General features: G+C 46.9%; 1 protein-coding gene across 1 annotated transcript in view; it reads left to right on the forward strand.

Annotated features, from left to right (window-relative positions):
* The window catches only part of FRMPD2 (FERM and PDZ domain containing 2), a 104387-nt gene that overhangs the window by 69856 nt on the left and 12730 nt on the right, over positions 1-21801 (forward strand). Inside the window, exons 15-25 of the mRNA XM_068982291.1 lie at positions 3046-3190; positions 3768-3779; positions 7271-7481; positions 10260-10360; positions 11859-11951; positions 12615-12722; positions 12815-12931; positions 15793-15998; positions 17934-18038; positions 19087-19180; positions 19954-20039. Of these exons, the coding sequence (XP_068838392.1) occupies positions 3046-3190; positions 3768-3779; positions 7271-7481; positions 10260-10360; positions 11859-11951; positions 12615-12722; positions 12815-12931; positions 15793-15998; positions 17934-18038; positions 19087-19180; positions 19954-20039 (1278 nt within the window). The remainder of the gene's footprint in view (positions 1-3045; positions 3191-3767; positions 3780-7270; positions 7482-10259; positions 10361-11858; positions 11952-12614; positions 12723-12814; positions 12932-15792; positions 15999-17933; positions 18039-19086; positions 19181-19953; positions 20040-21801) is intronic.

A 21801-nucleotide genomic window follows, 5' to 3' on the forward strand; every position in this document is an offset into this window, starting at 1 on the left:
AAATTACAGGTTTTCATTTTTGATGACTGAAAATGTTTCCTGCAGACTGGCCTCTGGCTCTGCATTTCAAATCTTATTCCTCTCTGGCGCCGACCCCACATACTTCTGAGGCTGGTTATTGTAGGGCATAGTCAATTTTACATGACTACTGACCCTGTGTCTTTATGCTGAGATTTTGGGTGAGTTGGTCCAATGGAAGGAGTGTTCTGGGATGGCTGGCAATAAACTGTTGCAGAAGAGACTGTAAATCACAGAAATAAATCCCATTAACTCTACATTGCAAGCAGCCCCATCCATTTCCGCCTCTGCTTAGTGGGGTCTGCGTCTCCATCACGCAGTGTTAGCTCTGGTGAGAAAAATAAGACTGAGTTCCAGCGGAAAGAAGAGCCAGTGATTTTAATTGATTGTGGTGAAAGCATCTTTCTTTCTACATTTTATAAAAACACATGAAGCTGTTGCTGGGTCCCTTCCAGGAAACGGCCTTCGCAAGTAGGGGTCTGGAGTTTCAACTTCCTTAGCTGGGTGCATCTGCCTCTGTCTGAGAGAATCTTATCCTGCAAAGATGTGTCAAGCCAAACAAATAAATGAGCCTGCAAAGGAACAGAAGCAACAATAAAATTCAGTTCAGTTCAGTTCAGTCGCTCAGTCGTGTCCAACTCTTTGCGACCCCATGAATCGCAGCACGCCAGGCCTCCCTGTCCATCACCATCTCCCGGAGTTCACTCAGACTCATGTCCATCGAGTCCATGATGCCATCCAGCCATCCCATCCTCGGTCATCCCCTTCTCCTCCTGCCCCCAATCCCTCCCAGCATCAGACTCTTTTCCAATGAGTCAACTCTTCGCATGAGGTGGCCAAAGTACAATAAAATTACTAGGGAAGAAATATTTGAAATGCTAAAACATGCTTTGGAACAAACATGATGTTACAGAAACACCAAGTATTTTTGTTCTGTATCAAGACAGATGTAAATACACTTTTTGTGTTTGTGCTGAAAACCCTGAGATTCAAGTTACACATCATCTTATTCACAGAGCAGTTTGCTTGTGTGGAAGTTGGCTTGAAGACATGGATTTCCCATTAAACGATGTTATCAGAGTGGGAAAGAAAAATCTAAACCACTACAGGCAAGACTGTTTTCAGCTTCATGCCAAGAAATGAGATAGCAATTCTACTCTCTGGGGTGTTTAATACCTTAAGGCACTGGGGTCCAAAAGTACAAGAGTTTGGCAAGAGTTTATGGTCTGAAAGAAAGATGTGGTATATATGTGTGCATGTGTGAACAATTCTCTGTCTTTTTTTAGATTTGTTAAAGAAGAGTTATTCAATTTTTAAAAATGACATATGTAAGATTTTTAATACCTGAGTGAACTTAATATAAAATTGTCATGACTGTATACAAGGATATCAGTGCATACTGACAAAGTAGATGGATTCTAGGCAAATATTCAACTTTGGAAAAGTATGGATAAAATGATCAGCCAGTGGAATTTAGACATTATAATTTGAATACTGAGGAAAAATTAGTAAGGATAGTTAGATAGCATCTATGAATGTTTGAGAAAATGCATTAAATAAAAAATACTAGATATGATTCAATTGAATTCAAAATCCATTCACATTAGTATAGATTCAACATTAATTTGTTAATAAAAGTAAAGGATATTTAGAGAATGCTTAAATTATCTGAAATTAGGTTAATGGTAAAAAAGAGTATTTTAAAGGGGAAGCAATGAACAGTTGTCACCCTTTGTTAATATTTGATTGTGTGAATGGAGGTTCTTGGGAATGGCAACTATCAAAAATTAAAAGGGATTAGCTTTAAGGAGGGAGAAGGCAGTGACACCCCACTCCAGTACTCTTGCCTGGAAAATCCCACGGATGGAGGAGCCTGGTAGGCTGCAGACCCTGGGGTCGTTAACAGTTGGACACGACTGAACGACTTCACTTTCACTTTTCTCTTTCATGCATTGGAGAAGGAAATGGCAACCCACTCCAGTGTTCTTGCCTGGAGAATCCCAGGGACGGGGGAGCCTGGTGGGCGGCCGTCTATGGGGTCACACAGAGTCAGACACGACAAAAGCGACTTAGCAGCAGCCTTAAAGAAGTTCAGGAGTTTCAGAATGCCCTTTCAAGCATAAAACCTGTATTTATAAAGTTATCTTTATAGGAGCAGGCTCAAGGTTCTTATGAAATTCCTAGAATAGAGATTTTATTTGGAAGTTATATATAAATTTGTATTTAATATAATTTCTATTACTGTATATTTCATTGTTCTTATTAGAGTTATATATTGCAAACATTTAAGGATCTTTTCCTGGAAGCTCCATATAGATAGCCCCATATAGATACTCCTCTCCAGTTTATCTCAGTGAGCGGTACAAAAATTATCCCTTTGTGCATGGGCCTTGCAGGCATAAACGTTGAGGAAGTGTTTCTTGGTGATATGACCTCAGTTCCTGCTGCATTCTGAGGAGTCTCCGTCTGCTTCCTCATCTGTAGAATAAGGATAATGATGGGACTGCTCTCATTCTGTAGCTCCTAGGATGAAATGAATTAAGACACAGGGAGGATTTAGAACAGAACCTGGCACATAACAGCATGAAAATATGAGATTACTGATGTGATTTTATCTTTTCTATAAACCTCCTAGCTGAGATTTTGCCTTCCACGTCTGCGAGTTTGGACAATGCAAACTACACGTATATTTAATGGCCTTTCCCAATGCACATGGAAATTAACTTCTTGCTGAGGGCAATGCCTGTACTGAACTCATTTCATATTCTTTTCAGCAGCAGCAGCACAGTCCTTGGCAGACAGCAATTGCTCAATAAAGAAACATTTGATTTATAAATGAAGGGGGAAAAAAGAGGGATTGTATTAAAACTAAGAAAAAATATTGGGCCATAGTCAGACAACATCTGCCATGCCCCTACATTGGTATCCAACTGACAGCTCCTGAATTAGCTTATTTTCTGGATAGTTGTGCTTCGATGGATGGGTGAGAATGATCAGTATATTAAAGTCAGCGTTTGTTCCCCGCAGCGAAAGAAGTTCATCATCACAAGCAGCGTCACTGGGAAAAAGCACGCATTTGTCACTGATTCAGTCAAGACCTGTAAATATTTGCTGGGCCTGTGCTGCGCCCAGCATGGGTTTAATGCTCGGATGAGTTCTCCTGGAGTTACAAGTGGTGAGTAGACACTATGTTCTCAACCTAAAGCTATTTGGGTTTGAAGGCTGTGTGTATCATATTTACTGTTGAGCTCTCACCATTATTTCCTATTCATTTACAACAGGGAGCAATATAATATAGTGGTTTCACCAATCATATTCCCAGAGTGGTCTCTGCGTGTGCATCACCTGGGAGCCAGCTAGGAAGGCAGAACCTCAGGCCCCTAAATCAGAATCTGCACTTGTAAAAGAACCCAGGGGATCTGGATGCAGATGAACCCCAGGCTTGGAATGTGGACGCTGGAGTCCAACAGACTCAGAGCTATGCCAGTGACTAGCTGCGTGACTTTGAACACTCACTTGCCCTTCCTGGGCCTCGGTGTCCTCAGCTGAGCAACTGTCCGTCCAGCAGGTCCGGGCTGTGCCCCAAGGGTAGGCCATGCTGCTTCCCACTCATCTAGAATGATGTCTGATGTTCATGGCTCCATGTGACTAGTTCCGGCAGCTCCTGCTTGAGGGGGTTTTGTTTGTCGTTGCTCAGTTGCTCAGTCGTGTCTGACTCTCTGCGACCCCAAAGACTGCAGCATGCCAAGGGGTTTTGTTTGGCACCAGTCAATTCACAGGGGAGCTGCATCACTGGGTCCTGGCATCCTGGGGTTGGGGATCAACCAGGAAACAAAATTATTGAGCATTCAGATGCAGAACCAAATACAGAAAATAAAAGTGGCCTGTTATTTTCAGCAAAACCAAATAAATATATAAATATGTCTTTGAAGTCACAGAGTAGCATTTCTATGATGTCTCCAGGGAGCTAGAAATAATGACTGTAAATTATGTCTTACCTGCTATTGCTAAAATAAAGTGCGAGACATCATCAGTATCTATTTTATTGCCTGATATCAATGAGCATAAAATATTTATGAAGACTCCATGGGCTTACTAGCAAAATTAGTCCTTTTAAGCCTGTTTTGCTCTTGATACACTGTTTTCTTAAACTACAAATTCTGCCATAATAGGGATTTTGGGGAATCTAATGTCTGCATGGCCTCTACTTGCCATGCCCTTCCAGGCTCAGACAACCAAGATAAGTCTGATTCTCCAGGAATAAGTTCAAGGACAATCTGCTCCTTGCAGTCCTTGCTGGTTAACTGCCTGTGTGCTCGCTTCCCAGATGGAGCTGCCTGCTCCTGCCTTTGTGCAGGCTCCACCTCCTCACATGTGGAGTTCAGCCCCTTTTATTTGGGATGTGTCTGCCTCCACTTTTCAGTGAGCTGGGAATTCCCAGAGGGTAGGGAGAGGGCCCCGGACTTTACCATTCCAACATGAAACAGAGGTATATCAAGTGGGAGATGGTTAATATTAACGCATGTGTTTTGAATGAATGGATGGAAAATTGGTGTGGAAATGCAACCATTTAATTAATTGTGCCTCTATTTTGATTTTATGTTTGCTTTCAGTTCCCAATATCATAAATAATATTGCAGCAAACAACAGGGGAAGAAAATTATTTTGTATCTTGTATTATTTCTTTAAGCTAGATTTCATCTAAATCCGGGACACAAAGGCCGGAGTGTTTTTAGGGCTTCTGCTTGTTTTCTGAGCGCCATTCCCATGCCAAGTGCCGCTGTGCCTGTTTCATTGCGTCTTTGCTGGAATAGATGTTATCACGTTTATCTTTGTTCATTTATAGGGAGAAATGACTTCTTGGTGTTGTTTCACTTGGCATTTCTTTGACTGTTGGGAAGTTGGACATTTTCCAAATGTTTCTTAGTCATTCTTCTGTGAATTGTCTCAATAAGCATATTACTTTATAGTTATATTTGATTCCCTGGGGCGAGAGAAAAATCACTGAGCTTCTACAAGTGCATAAATTCAGGATTAAATCAGAGAGCATCTGTCAGCATCGCAGAGGGGGCCCACAGGCCTCTTCTCGTCCTTTCGGACAGATGGCCACAAGCTTCAGGAGTGGTTGCGGTCCTTCCACAAGCTTGTGGCTGTCAGACTCCACACATCTGCAGTGACCAGCCACCGTCCGGCCCTAGTTCTCTTTCCAGTTTCCTTGTGGCTTCCTCTCTGGTGCACATCCTCTCCTTCTTCTGCTGGGGACAGAACTCCGCTGGAAACTCAGGCCCTTGGTGGTCTTACTCCTCTGCTACCTTCTGGAGCCTTCCTCTCTTAGTGCACACCCCCTTCTTCCCGTACCGCCAACCTCGATACATAGGGTTCTTTGAAATCCGCAAAACCTTTCTGAGCTGAGTCCCTGTCATCACTTTCTTTCACTACAGTGTCTCCCTGTGGGTATTAACTATCCACCATAATTAGGGCTAAGGTCACTGTCCCCTTAGACCTTGGCAATCGGAGGGGGCTGGACATGCTTCAGATGAGTCTCCTGTGCTGTTTTTGTCTCCACATCCTCGGCACATCCATTTTCTGGTGTGGGCTATGAAGTCAGCTGAGTGAGCTTTGCTCTACCACCTACAAGCCCTGGGGACCTTGAGCAAATTGTCAACTCTCTTAGCCTCACTTTTCCTCATCTATAAAGTGGGTATAATATATCTAACCCACAGTGTTCTTGTGAGGATTAAATGAGTCAATACAGATGACATGCTTACCACTGTGCCTGGTGTGTGACGAGCACACAGGATGGGCAGGCTGCTAGTGTGGATATTGCTATCATTGCTGCTATATCACCTGGCGTGTGACGAGCACACAGGATGGGCAGGCTGCTAGTGTGGATGTCACTATCATTGCTGCTGTATCATGTTCAGATTGCGTTCAGTCTTCTTTTCTTGCTTGCCTGTTGTTGCTCAGTTGCTAAGTCGTGTCTGACTCCTTTGCACCCCATCTGTTCATGGGACTTCCCAGGCGAGAATGCTGGAGTGGGTGCCATCTCCCTCTCCATCTCCCTTGCCTACTGTGTGTGAATGATGGTACTGAATGCCTCCTAGACACAGAATGTTCCCCCCTGGTATTTTTTTAAAGACTACGTTGGGACTTCTCTGGCAGTCCAGTGATGAAGATTCCTGCAGGCAGTGCGAGTTTGATCCCTGGTCAGGGAATTAAGATCCCATATGCCATGCTGTGAGGCCAAAAAAAAAAAAAAAGAGCTACCTTTTTCAGGGGGTGCAGTGCTGATAGTGAACCAGGCCCATTGTAGGTTAGGGGGATTGTCTACTGGAGGAAATAAACGCTCACGGACAAGCTCTCACTGAAGGCACCTCACTGTGCTTTGGATATGAGTGCAGACACACATGCTCACGCACACAACAGGAGCTACGCAAATGCCACGTGCGGAGCATTCTTTTCTTCTTGGTGGTAACAGGGTCGTACCATCTGTTGATAGTCAGAACATAGTCTTCATTTTCTTTTTTCCAATTACAAACTGGGCTTTGTATAAATCCTAGTTAATTTAAGGAATCCATCTATCAAATCCAGTTTCTTACGAATGACATAAAGTGACGTGGTGAGAGTCACTCACGTTCCTGGGCTCACGTCAGGGATTTCATCAAAAGCATCTGTTACCTCTTTCTGCAAGAAGGGAGGGAGGGCGTTGTTAAAACTGGAAGACAACACATCTGATCTATTCATATTTCAGAAAATAGGGTCTTAAATCTTATTAATAAGGAAACTAAGCTGTGTAGAGATGAAAGATTGCGTTCCACAGGGCAGAGAGTAATCTTGGGAGCTCAGGTAACCTGCAGACCTATTTGTTAACATTTGGAGGATGGTTTGTAAAGGCAGCAGGCAGAATGGGGGGCGGCAGTTAATTTTACACAAGGTTCTGCTGGCACTGTGACACTGCCATAAACTGTGGCTCAAAGTCCTGTCAGCTGCCGGGGGATGGAGGGTATCCTGTCTCTTCCTACCTGTGTGTCTGAGCTTTCTTTCCTTAGTGAGTGCTAACTAGGCAGACTTGGCATTCTCAGGGCTCATCACAGCAGCTTCACGAGCCAGCATGAGGAAAAATAGGTCCCTCTGAAAAAAGGGAAAAGTCAGGAGAGCACCTGGGGCCTGTGACGTGTTGCTGCCGTTAGAGTGATGGCACCAGCATCATTCTTGTGGGTATTTACGTTCATCTGTTTCTGCCACATTTCAGACTCCGATAAGTGTGTGCAAATGGGCAGTCTGAGTCTTGCACACCTGCCCCAGTCCAACCAACTCACTTGGATTCAGAGACTGTCGTGCTCAGAAAACGCGCTGTTCATACCCGGGCTGGAGGATGCCGCGGGAGGCCTGCTGCGCAGGTCACTGGATAACTTCACCATGGACACCAGCAAGGGGACAGGCGCACAAGGACTCAGAGGCAGGTGGGTTTGACACGTCTGCTCTCTGGGCCTGAACCACCGTGTACTTGGTGCTCTGGAGCAATCCCTATGTGAAGACCTTGTTTAAAGGAGGTCAGATGTCTCAGGCAAGTATGCATTCATTGGGTAATTATCAATGAATTCCATAGAGATTTCCCAAAGGCTGTCTGTGGGCCAAACCGATGCTAAACACTCTAAGGCAGATATCCCTTGTCCCCCTACTATGTTGCTCTATCTTTTGGTGGAGAAAGAGCCAGGTGATGATATGAAATTGATGAAGACAAAATAAACAAGTTGTAATAGCCTTTTTGGGTTTGTCATGAACCAGGTACTGTTCTAAACACTGTACCCATCAAAGACTTTAGCCTTCACAACCCTACAAAGTAGTTTCTCCCATTTTGAGACTTGAACACACACAACTGGCCCTGGAATCTGCACTCCTAACTGCTACACTGCTGCTTTCTTTGTTGAACAATCACTTGCAATGTCATTTGCAAGGCAAAATAATGAGCTTATCAACATAACTCTACATTATAACACAATGATCCATAAATTTTAAAATGGCCTATAAGTTGGATTGCACTAACATGGTAAGTTCTATAAATAGCACAGATTCACAGGCAGCATGTGATGTTATAGGAGCAATGAAGATGTTAGAGGAGCTGCTCTTTGGAATGAGTTATACATCTGTTTCAGCAAGAGGAAATGGTGGTTGATTTGGATTGTGATGCATATATTATATCTTAAAGCAGTTCATAGAAAATTATGGCTCCCAATCTGTTGATGCAAATATGCCTCACCATATACTGCAAACCCAATCAATAATGATGAAGCAAAACTATCTATTACTGTGTAACAAGCAACTCCAAAGCACAGTGGCTTAAAATAACAAGCATTTTGTTATTCTATTTCACACTTTTCTGGGTTACAAATTTAGGGCAGGGCTTGGCTGGCTGCTTCTTCTCCTCTCGATGGTACTCATCTGGACTGGCCTGAAGCCTCCAGGACTGTGTCATTTACGCGTCCAGCCCGCTGGTGGGGATGACTGGGATGGTGAGCTCAGCTCACTTGATAGATTAAAAGCTCAGAGAAGCCATGACTGACTCGAGGCCATCTTGAGAATGTTTTGGCTGCAAAACACCCTTCCAGCGACCTAAGAGGTGTACATGCCCATGAGGGGACTGGCAGCGTTGCATGGCAGCCAGCCTTCTCAACCAAAAGCTGAATCAGAGTCCTCAGCAATCTCCTCTACTTTTAGTTTATGAAAGCCAGATTTTCACAACCCTAATGACTCACATCAGTCGGTCAGTCAGTCGCTCAGTCATGTCCAGTTCTTTGTGACCCTGTGGACTGCAGCACACCAGGTCTCCCTGTCCATCACCAACTCCAGGAGTTTACCCAAACTCATGTCCATTGAGTCGGTAACACCATTCAACCATTTCATCCTCTGTCGTCCCCTTCTCCTCCCTGCCCTCAATCTTTCCCAGCATCAGGGTCTTTTCAGATGAGTCAGCTCTTCACATCAGGTGACCAAAGTATTGGAGTTTCAGTTTCAACATCAGTCCTTCCAATGAATACCCAGGACTGATTTCCTTTAGGATGGACTGGTTGGATCTCCTTGCAGTCCAAGGGACTCTCAAGAGTCTTCTCCAACACCACAGTTCAAAAGCATCAATTCTTCGATGCTCAGCTTTCTTTATAGTCCAACTCTCATTCACATCCATACATGACCACTGGAAAAACCATAGCCTTAACTAGATGGACCTTTGTTGGCAAAGTAATGTCTCTGCTTTTTAATATGCTGTCTAGGTTGGTCATAACTTTCCTTCCAAGGAGTAAGCGTCTTTTAATTTCATGGCCGCAGTCACCATTTGCAATGATTTTGGAGCCCCCTAAAATAAAGTCTGACACTGTTTCCACTGTTTCCCCATCTATTTGCCATGAAGTGATGGGACTGGATGCCATGATCTTTGTTTTCTGAATGTTGAGCTTTAAGCCAACTTTTTCACTCTCCTCTTTCACTTTCATCAAGAGGCTCTTTAGTTTTTCTTCACTTTCTGCCATAAAGATGGTGTCATCTGCATATCTGAGGTTATTGATACTTCTCCTGACAATCTTGATTCCAGCTTGTGCTTCTTTCAGCTCAGTGTTTCTCATGATATACTCTGCATATAAGTTAACTAAGCAGGGTGACAATATACAGCCTTGATGTACTCCTTTTCCTATTTGGAACCACTCTGTTGTTCCATGTCGGGTTCTAACTGTTGCTTCCTGACCTGCATACAGGTTTCTCAAGAGGCAGGTCAGGTGGTCTTGTATTCCCATCTCTTTCATCAGAGGTTACTGATAACTTTCCATGAAAAGGGAATAACCAGATCAACCTTTGACAGCATCTATGGGTCTGCTGGAGAAGGCAATGGCACCCCACTCCAGTACTCTCGCCTGGAAAATCCCATGGACAGAGGAGCCTGGTAGGCTGAAGTCCATGGGTCGTGAAGAGTCGGACACAACTGAGTGACTTCACTTTCGTTTTCACTTTCGTGCATTGGAGAAGGAAATGGCAACCCACTCCAGCATTCTTGCCTGGAGAATCCCAGGGACGGCGGAACCTGGTGGGCTGCCATCTATGGGGTCACACAGAGTCGGACACGACTGAAGTGACTCAACAGCAGCAGCAGCATGGATCTGCTGACCGATAGAGCATGGGACCACCACACATACTCTGAATGGTGGGAAGTTGCCTCCCAGGGGCCTCTTGTCTGAACTTGTCTTTCCCCACAGCCCCTGCCTTGGCCGAGAGCAGCTGGAGCGCCTCTGTTTGATTCAGAAGCCAACAGCTTGTGACCCTCTCTCCGGGCAGCCTGCTCAGAGCACGCGCACAGGTACAGGCCAGCCGCTGGCCGAGCAGGGGTAAAGGAAACCGTACACGTTATGCTTGCTTTCAGCCTTTGGCCGTCACTTCATTTTGCTTCTCCAATAACGTTCACAGTCTTTTTGCTTTTCCATGAATCTCAAAACTACTTACGGTTGAGAAGAGCCCTTGTCCACTCGGGGCTTGCGCTGGGCACGTCGATCCGACATGTGTGAGCCCTGGCCAAGATTCTGAGCACTCCGGTCCAGGGTGAGAAACACCTGCCATGGAGAGGCGTGGTTAGAAAAATGCTGCATCCATTTTTGGCACATGCAGCCCCAGAATATCGCCTCCCACTACTTACCAGAAAGGGGATTCCCTGGTGGCTCAGATGGTAAAGAATTTGCCCACAGTGCGGGGGACCTGGGTTCAATCCCTGGAAAATTCCCTGGAGAAGGAAATGGCAACCCACTCCAGTATTCTTGGCTGGAAAAGTCCATGGACAGAGGAGTCTGGCGGGCTACAATCCATGGGGTTGCGAAGAGTCAAACATGACTGAGCAACTAACACTCTCACTTCCTCTTACCAGAAAACGCATACAGGGCAGGCAGCCTCCCACTTTGTCATATATTCTCTAGGGAGGTCCCCAGTGGGACATAAAGATTCCTGAGTTAGAGAAGATATTTATGTTGGATGAGCATTAAGCCTGGAATACCACCAGGTGGCTCTTTACACGACCTGTGTGCCAGTCCCATTATGGTGCCCTGTGGGCAGAAGGGATGTGGAAGTCCTTGAGGGCTGGGTTACCGTTTGGGGATTTTTCCATGCGGTCTGTGGTCAGCATTGGAATGTCCCTTAAGGCTCTGTCTCGAGTCCCCTGCAAGACCGAAGCTGGGAGAAAGCTTGCAGGGTGCCTCCGCTGGACTTTGAGGCCACATCACCCCTGGTGGTGAGGGGCCAGCAAGAGGAAGGCTTTGCTGTCTCATCTCTGCGCTTCAACTTTAGTTTTAGCTTTCATTGTCAGCAAGGCTGTACAGGCTCAGTGGCTCAGCCGTTTCCGACTCTGTGTGACCCCATGGACTATAGTCCTCCAGGCTCTACTGCTGATGGGATTCTCCAGACAAAAATACTGGAGTGGGTCACCACGTTCTCCTGCAGGGGATCTTCTCGGCCCAGGGATCAAACCTATGTCTCCTGCATTGGCAGGCAGATTCTTTACCATTGTACTCCCTGGGAAGCCCTGTCAGCAAAGTCATCTCTGCTCACATTCTGTCCCATCCTAAGACCAGTGCAGGAAAAGAACGGCTGCAGGAAGTCGTGCAGAGCAGCACACGGCCCGGCCTGCCTTGCCGCCGCTTTTGAGGGGCCACCGCTGGCCCAGTGGCTCATCTGTGTGTGCTCAGTGGCCCACGCCCAGCATTAGGCGTGCGCGCGTGCGTATGTGTGTGAAATGCTGTTCACATCCTTTGCAGCACATCTCAGATCATTTTGGGAAAAAGCACAGTGTGGGGCTTTGTTTCCATATCCAGGATCACGAAATAACAGGAGAAGGAGCTTCATAGCTGAACCAGATGGAGAAATTGTGCACGTGACTCTGAGCCGGGACCCACACCGTGGTTTTGGTAAGAGGCCCCCCGGTAGAGGAGTCCCCGGCTCTCTCTCTCTGGGCAGAAAGGAGGTGTGTACCATCTTCCCTTTAGACTTTCCTACTTCCTTTTCCTGCCTGTCCTCTTCCAATTTGCCTTTTTTCAGTGATCACTTCTTTTTCTTCCCTTTAAATATCCCTAATGAGTAATGGGACTTTGGGGACAAAAGTTTCTTTTTAGATCCTATGAGATTTTGCAGTGTGTATCTTGAAAATCTAAGAACAAGGTAGAAAAACAATTTTTCACCTAACACCATTTCTTAGTATATTGAAATTCTTAGTGATGAAGGATAGACAATATTTTTCCCCTCTTATAATTTACCACATCTGAAGACACCTAAGAACCTTATTATAACCTTACAAGAAATAAGGCACTGAGAGAAGTTGCTTGATTAAAAATCATCTTTTTCTCATCTCTGATTATGTACTGGAGCAAAATCCATGTACACTGATGGGCTTTAGCTGTGCTTCTGAAAGGGAGACCGTCTACCTTTCTCCGTGTGTTGTGGCAGAGTAGAAAGAGCTGTTCGAAGATCTGAGGGCCTAGGTACAAATATCAGCTGCATAACCTCAAGTGAATAACCTAACCTCTCTGAGCTGCAAAATCATTACCATCTTCTTTAATGTAATTGGACTATAGGTTTTGTGATTAATGAGGGGGAAGATGTAGGCAAAGTCGGTCCCGGCATCTTTATATCTTCTGTTATCCCTGGGGGACCAGCTGAAAAAGCCAAAAAGATCAAACCAGGTATGTCTTTTTAAATTGCCAGAGATGCTGCTTTAAGGAATTGCTCTTTTTCATTTTCTTGATGGGATGATTGAGATGTCTTATTCTTCCAGGAGGGCAGATACTAGCCCTGAATCACATCAGTCTGGAGGGCTTCACATTCGATATGGCTGTTAGGATGATTCAGAATTCTCCTGACACCATAGAATTAATCATTTCTCAGTCAAAAGGTATGTCTTCACCTCCTTTCAGAAGCTGGAGAGTCTTCTTTATTCTCAGGAGTGCATCTTTACCTTCTGGGGCTGGGAGTTTAAGTCACGGAGGTCTTGTTTGTTACTTTCCCCGTGGTAACGGCTTTGGCACAAATCAATAAACTCCGTGATTTCAGGGCCAGCGCAGGCTCTACCGTTGCCTGTCCTGCTGAGTGGGGGAAGCCCACCTCAGGTCTTTATCAGACGCAGCCGTTGCGGGTTTTGCTGCCACTCTTCTTGCACGACAGGGAAGATCTGCTTCGTGTCACCCACGTCCTTATTGAAGGTGGCTGCTGCGGGGTTTCTGCATAGTTGGGGGCATAGGTGTGGCAATCAGAGGGAAGGAGCTGGAGGTCGGGGGCTACTCACATAACAAGCATTCTGTTCTTACTTCGTCAAGGCTCAGCATGTTACAGACCAATCGAGAGTACAGGTTTGTTTTTCTTTTTTGAAGATGTTTTTATTCATCCTTTAGGTAACTGTACAACAATTATCTACTATCAAAAAACAATATTGCTACGTTTATCTGGGGCAGATTTAGTGGGAGCTCGATGGAAGTAATGGGGCGATATTAACATCTCTTTCCCTCCCAGTTACCTAGGCCCTCCACTGCTTTTTGGTTGGATGATCCTGCAGTTTGCCAGCAGACTGCCTGCAAAGCAAGGCTCACACTCCAGGAGCTTTGTATAATTCCCTCTCATGTACAGCAATGGTTCAAGCCACACCAGCCAGCAATTCTGGGTCCTAAATGTCGTTGCCCCCTTTGCCTCGCCCACTGGAAAATCTCTCTCATTCTTGCGTGTGTGCACACCATCACCAGATGGCTTTCCCGGGTGCCACGGCTCTCCCGGGTGCCGCAGCTCCCCCTGGCCCAGAAGCTACAGGGAGTGGAAGAGGGGGCAAAGCTGGGGCCTCAGGCATGTGCCTTTCATCCTGCGTTTAGGGCTGACCCAGGCGCCTGCCCAGCCCTTCCAAAACGCCAGCCGCAACTCACTGCTTTAGCGGCTTTGTACGTTGCCACTGTCCTTCCCACATTATTTTAGCTGTCCTTGGTTTCCCTCTACACGTTCCGCAGGAAGGACAGAGAGGAGAAAGCAAACCATCCTTTTCTTAAATCGAGAAACATAATGCAGTCGAGCTGGAGTCATTTGTGTCGAGGGTGCCTGCTAGGATTGGGGGGGTGACCATAAGTGGCGCTCCCAAATCGGTGAGGCTCAAAATCACAGTCTCATATTAGAATTTTAGGTGATAGAGGACCCACAGTGCCTCTGAATTACATGTACTCTCATCCTGGGAACCTGTCACCTGTTAGTAACTCTGCCTGGTCACAGCTGGCGTTCCTCGACACAGCTGCTACCTTTGTTGGAGGAAGATGTTTTCACAGAGACTCCCGCTGGTCACTGTGGGCAGAGGCCTGATCGCCAGGAGTTTCTATCTGGTCGGGGTGCTATTGGGGGAGGGGCTCTAGACTGGAGGTCAAGAACAAGACAGATATCATCCCCTCAGGAGCAGTCAACACCATCTACAATAAAATGAGTTTTAATTACCCGTGGAAGGTCTCCTAGCTTGCATTTCCATTAGGCAGGACATACGTTGCACAGCTTGGTATTTTAATGCAATCATAAGTCCTGTCCTCATCTCTCGTCAAGGGTAGAGAAGAAAATGAACAGATGCTTCCAACATTGCCAGAGGACAAGGGCAGCAGAGTCTGAGTAACATGGCCAGAAATAAGGCATTACGGAATGGTGGCTCCACCACTCTCTACTGAACACCTTTAGGATTGAACAACTTCTAATCTAATTCATTAAATTAAGTTCATTCATCGGATTTGGGCACTTTCTTGGGTGGTAATGAGTCTGTATCAAAAGTCTTAAACTTACTTCTGTGTCTATATATCCAGATTTAAAGAAAACCTCACTGTGTTCCTTCCTCCTATACACTGGGATCTAGTTGAATCACCGATACTAACACATGAATAGTAAACACGTGGATCCAGGCTCTTAGTACCAAGGGCTAAGCTGTAATCTCTCTCCCTCTCTCTCTCCATATACAAACATCTTTCTCGGAATATAATCTCTAAGCCAACCCTGTGAAGTAGTTGATATTATTTCTATTTTAGATATAAGGAAATTGAGGTCCAGAAATGTGAGTTACCTTGCCCAGGGTTTTACCTATTGGCTCTTCTTCAGGTTCTTTCCTCTGCTTTATGTCAGCTCAACGGTAAGACATGGGGTAAAAGGGAATCAGTGGCCCAGTCTTCACCCGAAAGGAGTCCACCATCAGTTAGTACAAAGCTGCTCCCAGTGACTGGGCACTTTGGTCTTTGGAATCATAGGGTGATCACAGGGGTGATAGGCAGGGACCCTATCCAACCCTAAAGCTGAAAGAGGCCAGCTTTAAGAGCGCTGCCGCATGCTGGTTATGGGGTCTTGGGCAAGATTTAATGCTTTTCACTTTGCTTTCTTATGTTTGAGCTGGGGTCACACCTTCCTGGCGGGCATGTAAAACAGGTGGAAAGATACATATGTACGTGTGTGTTTGGTGCTCAACGCATGACAAGAGCTTAGTAAGGGGGAACTGCCATTATAACTGTCTTTTGCTCCTGCGTTTTCATGATTGGGTCACACGAGCTCTATTTAAGCTTCTAGAGCACATCCAGAATCCTCCCTTCCTCTGCTCTAAATGCATCACCTTTCATGAGGTGCTAAACTCACACGGCTCCCAGCTGGTATGAAAGACCTCTCCATCATTGGAGGAACACATGGTGTCCCATGTAGAAATGCCACTGAGACGCCAGCCTTTTTCCAGGCTGCCAGTTTCCTCTTGGCTTGTTTTTCTAGGTGTTTGTGGCAATACCTCAAGCGAGGAGAAGAATAGCGCAGCCAATTCAGGGGTATTCTCTACAGACAGCCTGAGCAATGGGCCCCAGGGAAGTTTTTCATCACACACACAAGACCGAGAGAGAAATATCGAAGAACTGGAAGTGGCTCAGACTCAGAGCGTAATGCCCAGGTTGAGGCCTCAGCTGTCTGCTCTGCCATTCAAGGTAATCACCCTCTTGCTTCGCTCTAGAACCCGGAGTAAAGAGAGCAGGCTGTGGAGCCTAACAGCCTTGGCTCAAAAGTTCTTTGTTCTCTATTTGCCACGTCAGGCGGATAGGCAACACACCAAGGAGGGAGAGACAAGGGCTGGCTCTGGGGTGTGAGAGCTGTCCGCTTTGGTTCCCGGGCCGCCCCCTCCAGCTGTGTCTCGCTGATGGAAAGGTGTCCTTGCCCCACACATCCCTTTCCCCTTTGCTCTGGGCCCCATGGAACAGGGTCAGGTGCATGTCTTCCGGCTCACTCCGCCTCAAAGCCCGGTGTCTAGAATGAAGCTCTGTTCTTTCTCTCACACACAGCGCCCCCTGTTGTGTGGGTTTTCCGCATCAAGCGATTCTGACACTAATGGGCTGGAATTAGCACCAGGCCCCACAGGTGAAGGACCAGCTCCTCGAAACAGCTCCACCTCAGACCACAATCAAGTCATTGGTCCCCAGGCTACCCACACTCCTGTCTGACTTGGCTGCAAACTGGAGTTCTCTGTAACCACCTTCCTGGGTTTGTTAATTTCCTAGAACAACTCACAGAACCCAGGAAAACAGTTTCTTTCAGAAACGGTTCAGTTTCAAATGGAAATCAGCCATTGCTGATTTATTGTAAAGGATGTTTTTAATGGAAGTGGGCACATGAAGAGACGCACAGGGTGGAGTCTGGAAGGGTCCTGAGGGCGCGATCTTCTGTCCCTCCGGAGTGCGGGTGTGCCATACTTGCTGCGTAGATGGGTTTATCAACACAGCAACTATGAATCCCATACTTTTAAAATGTTTGTGGAGGCTTCAGCACACAGACATGATGGATCATTAGCTCAACTTCCAGCTCCTTTTGCCTCCCCAGAGGACAGGGAGTTGGGTGGAGCGGAAAGTTCCAAGCTTCTCATCATGGTTTGATTTTCTGGTCACTAGTCCCCATCCTGAAACTGTACAGGAAGCCAGAGTCTGCTCTTTAGAACCAGACATTCTCCTCACCCAGAAAATTCCAAGGGATTTGAGAGCTCTGTGTCAGGAACTAAAGTCAAAAACCAAATATTAGCACCAGAGATTTTTCTTAGCTCACTTCAGCCTGTTTATCTTCTATGTGCTAATTGTATTTTCTGACAAGGCAGACCAAGAAGAAGCTAAGTCAAGGAGGCAGATAGGACAAAAGGCTGGGAGTACGTGGCCCCATCTTCTTGGCACAGTTCATTGAAAGATCCTTCCCCATGAGAAGTAGTTCAGTACGGGCAAATGTGTCTTCTCACTGCCATCTCCCCAACTTCTACAGTACCTGGCATACAATGGGTACTCAATTAACGTTGCATGGTTAGAAGGATGGCTCAGCGTCTGCGTGTCACAGCACTGAGCAGAATGCCTGGGATGAGGTAGATGATAGTTTTCTCTTCTGTCCTTCCCTCATGCATTCACTCACTGTAGAGTAGAGACCCATGCAGCTGCTGTCGCTCAATGGCTGAAGATCCTCCTGAGGTTTTCTTCTGCTGGGGAGGCTGCTATGTGTCTGGGATCCAGCATGCCCTCACTTGAATGGTGTCATGTGTGTAGAAACCGTCTGAATGGCTTCCATTCTCATAACAATATTTGCATCTCAAGTAGAAACAGAAGGGAATCTATTGAGTCCTTGTTAGGTGTTGGGCATCATTCATACTCATTGTTAGAAGGAGATCGCACATTCCAGTTCTGTGGATTGGGAAACAAGGCTGGAGAGACCAGGAGACAAGTCCAAGTTTCATACAAGGAATCCTCTGTTGGCCCAACCCTGAAACTTATGATTTTTTTAGCATGTAAATTTTTTCCTCTCTCTCCTGAGAGCGAGGCAGGGGTAAGAGATGCCATCCGCTCAGGCAGGGCCCGTGCCTTCACACCTTCTCTTTTCCTGTTCGTTGGTGGCAGGGTGCTGGTTCTTCCTCTCCTCCATCACCTTCAGAAACCACGGCCAGCGAAATTTACTTCGTGGAGCTGGTGAAAGAAGACGGGACACTTGGATTCAGTGTGACTGTAAGAGTTTCTAAGAGAGTTTGAAAAGTAAATAGTTGAAAGACGCTCATCTGGAGCCTTGGTGGGCATTGCGCTCATATGCCAATCTCTAATGACCCAGTGCCCATTGGGTACAAGCAGCACTCCAGAAGTGATGAACCAAGAAAATCTGTGGGAGCCTCAGTGGGGAATAGGAGCTGAAGGTGAAACTGGGGGCTGATGCCACACTTGGGATGAGCAGACACTCCAAGGAGCATGGTTGGGATTATGGTTGCCCTGGACAATAAGGAAGGGTGGCAGGGTGGGGGCTCAGGGACACAAGCCAAAGATGAGTGGGGTTGTCTCCATACATCCGCAGCAGGGACACAGTGGGGCTTCGTGCTCCCATGTCCAAGGCCAGGACAAAGTCAGGTTGGCAAGACTTCTATTCAGGATGGACACTGCATTTGATTCCTGAGCTCCATCTGGCAGACCCTGGAGGGGTGAGGATAAAAATTGTACATAAATGCTATAGCCCCACTGAATCTTTATATGTATGTACATACATGCATGGAAAAATTAGAAGAAAAAGGTTAGATCTTTGTCTAGTGACGGTACGGACCTTAGTGATCTATTGTTAAGTTAAAAGCATAGTAATTTGCGGAGCACTGTGTAGTTGAATTCTGCCTTTGTGTACGGAGATCGACACACAAGCGCATGGGACAGGCCAGGCACCAGCCTTTTGGATCATAGCTGTATCCACCTTTGCTGGCCTCTGCTTATGGAGACACAAAGTGGTACATTGATATGATTCATTTCTGAGCATCTGCCGTGGGCCAGTGCTGGGCTGGGTACAGCACAACTCTCTTATCCAGCTCATATTGTTATACTTCTTATGAGCATCTAACTTTCCTGCTCAGTGGATAAGATAGCCTAAACGAACAAGTGAATATGTAAGATGGTGTCACATGGATAGGAGGTGATAGGTAAAGTTGCACGGCATATGGGGGCTCTCTGAGTCAGGGAGGTTGGGGAAGCCCCTTTAGGAGGGGAGCAAATGGCTGGTGAGTTTTTTTATTGTATTTTCCAGGGAGGAATTAACACAAGCGTGTTCTGTGGAGGTATCTACGTGAAATCCATCGTTCCTGGAGGGCCAGCTGCCAAGGAAGGGCGGATCCTGCAGGGTGAGGGATGGGCTCTGCGTTCTGCGGTGTGAGGAGCCCTGGCCTGGGGGTTGCAGCCTGCAAGCTTTGCCCAACTCTCACTCTGTTCCCTGTACAAATGATTGTCTCTCTAGCTCTCAGCCTCTTCACCTGGAAAAGATGATTTAGCCTGGCCCACCTACCTGACACGTAACATGGGGCTCAAAATACTTGGGAAACACAGGTGATTTAAAAATACAAGATTTTTAAATAAGCTTGTGGCCACTTGGCTTTCATGGGAGTAGTGCTCCAGCAAGCCTCCTATCTGCCCTTCCTCAAGCCCACTGCTCTGAAGGAAGGGGGAAGAGTTTTCCCTGCTCTCCAAAATGGCCAGAATGGAGCTAAAAAATGCACTGAGATCTTACCTACATACATTTCCCCTAGAATTCCAGTGTCCCTGGCATCAACCGGGTCTCCCTGACCTTTTTTTGGAATAAAAACTATCCTAGAGAGAGGAATGTTCCCTGTAGGAGACTTGCAAAAACTTTCAGAAATAGTCTCACAGGAGTTGAGAAAAAGCACAAGGCTGTGCTTGTTAGTTGGCTTAACTACTCTGTGCCAATGACAGAAGTTTCTAGACCACTGCGTGTGGAGGTGTTCACAAGGGGCCAGTACTCGGGCCCAGTCGGGGCTCCTCCCAGCTTAGCTCCCTGTTCCTCCTTGAGGCTGCATGGAGAGGTGCTGGGCAAAGTCTCCCCAAAGAGTCCTTCCTGCAGCTTGAGGAGCTTGGGGACATGACATCTTCCCCCTCCCAGGTGACCGGCTCTTGCAGGTGGATGGAGTGAGTCTGTGTGGCCTCACCCACAAGCAGGCTGTGCAGTGCCTCAAGGGCTCTGGACAGGTGAGTGCAACATTGCTGGTTACTGGGGAGCTTCCCATCCCTCCAGAGATTTCCTGGCAACATCTGAAGCTGCAGTTGCCTCTGCGTGCGAGACGGGTAGGCAGGAAACAAATGAGACTTTCGTTTCTGTTTGCTTTTTTTTTCCTTTCACATCTACCTTTTAGCAGCACTTTTCCCTGGAAGTGTCAAAGTCAGGAGGAAGCAGGCAGATGTTCCCAGGCAAGGAAGCTCACCTCCCATAGAAAGCCCTGAAAATCTTCCTGTCACTTGCCTAGAGTCTGGAATCAGACAGTTGGGCTGAGCTGATGAAGCGAAGGGACTTCTGCCTGGCTCCGGCCGTCCTCTTATACCCTCAGCTCCAGCCGTAGCTGGCCAATGCCTCCATCTGCTCTCAGGGCCTCTCGGCACTGGCCTTGGCACGCACTGACACCCCACCACGGCTCAAGTTCGTGACAGTCCCATCACCATGTGCAATTATAGGACACACTGCCCTGGGGGTCCTTTAATGACAATGACGTAGAACTCAGGATGCCCAGAGCATTAACTTTAAGTTCTCTTTCTGTGCGGTATGCAGGCAGCATTTGGATGTTTTTGTTCTCTGTCCCATCCTCCACCAGGGAGTGGGAGCCTCTGCTTGCCACAGGGTCCTAAGCCAGAGAGCTGGGGTCTCCCTCTTGGCAACTGAGGAGTTGGCAGAAATGCAGAGAACCCCTGGGACCCTCTGGCAAATAGAGGCAAGGAAGGGCCTCCTTTTGCTTCCTTGCCCAAAGCATTCTTCTGGTTTGTAGTGAGACTTACTTGTCTTGGTGGCCATGGCTGACATATCTTGGAAACAGTCATCATTTATTAGTATTCTCTATTCTTTGGAACTTTGCTAGTGGGCATGCTTAGGGAATGTATCTGGCCAGCCTACTAGTGGTGAGGACAGTAGCGACTGTCACTCTGGTGTCACAGGCTTGGTGCTGAGCGACCGTTGCTGCAGGAGGGTGTTGGCAGGGTCGGGTTCCCTGAATGGAAGCTTAGAATCAGAAGCTTCCAGGTGATGGGATCGTGCCCTGGCTAATGGGAGCTTACGGTGCAGGGGAGGAGGGTGGGAAACGGAACCAGAAACCAAGGGGGAGGCCGGATCGACAGGAGCCCGGGATACTGTCCTGAGGGGTTGAATTTTAGGTGATGGAAAACGCTGGAGACTTTTAATCAAGAGTGTTGCACGTTCAACTCATGTCTTATTTTAATCCACCAGTAACCTTGAGGGGGATGGACTGAAGGAAGAGGAGGTAGGGTCCAGGACGTCAAGGGAGAGGGTGCTTGCTCCAGTTCTGCTGGCCGTTGGCAACAGGAGGGGGAATGGAGAATGGGGGGATGTTTCTGGTGGAGAACATGCAAGCCTTGGAGGCCAGATGTGTATTTGGAGGGCGGAAGGAAGAGAGTTGAGCTACTGCAAATGTGGCCCCTGGAGGTTAGCTGAGGGACAGGTCTGGGTTCTGAGAGAGCAAAGGCAACAATAGGAATGTTTTAGGCAGAATGAGGAGAGGGCAAGGGAGGGTGAGCGAGACGAAGATGATTTGGCCTCGAATATACTGAAACGGAAGTGCGTGCATTACTTCCAGGGTCATTTGTCCGATAGACAGTTGGAGATGTGGCTCTGGATCCCAACAAATAGGCCAGATTGGAGATTTTGATTTGAGATTCAAATGAGGCAGCTACTGGAAGTATCAAAAAAAAATTATGAAGCATTTGCAGTGTGGAGGGAGAACCTCCT

This window comes from Capricornis sumatraensis, chromosome 10 (assembly GCF_032405125.1).
Source record: "Capricornis sumatraensis isolate serow.1 chromosome 10, serow.2, whole genome shotgun sequence".
Classification (NCBI taxonomy): domain Eukaryota; kingdom Metazoa; phylum Chordata; class Mammalia; order Artiodactyla; family Bovidae; genus Capricornis; species Capricornis sumatraensis.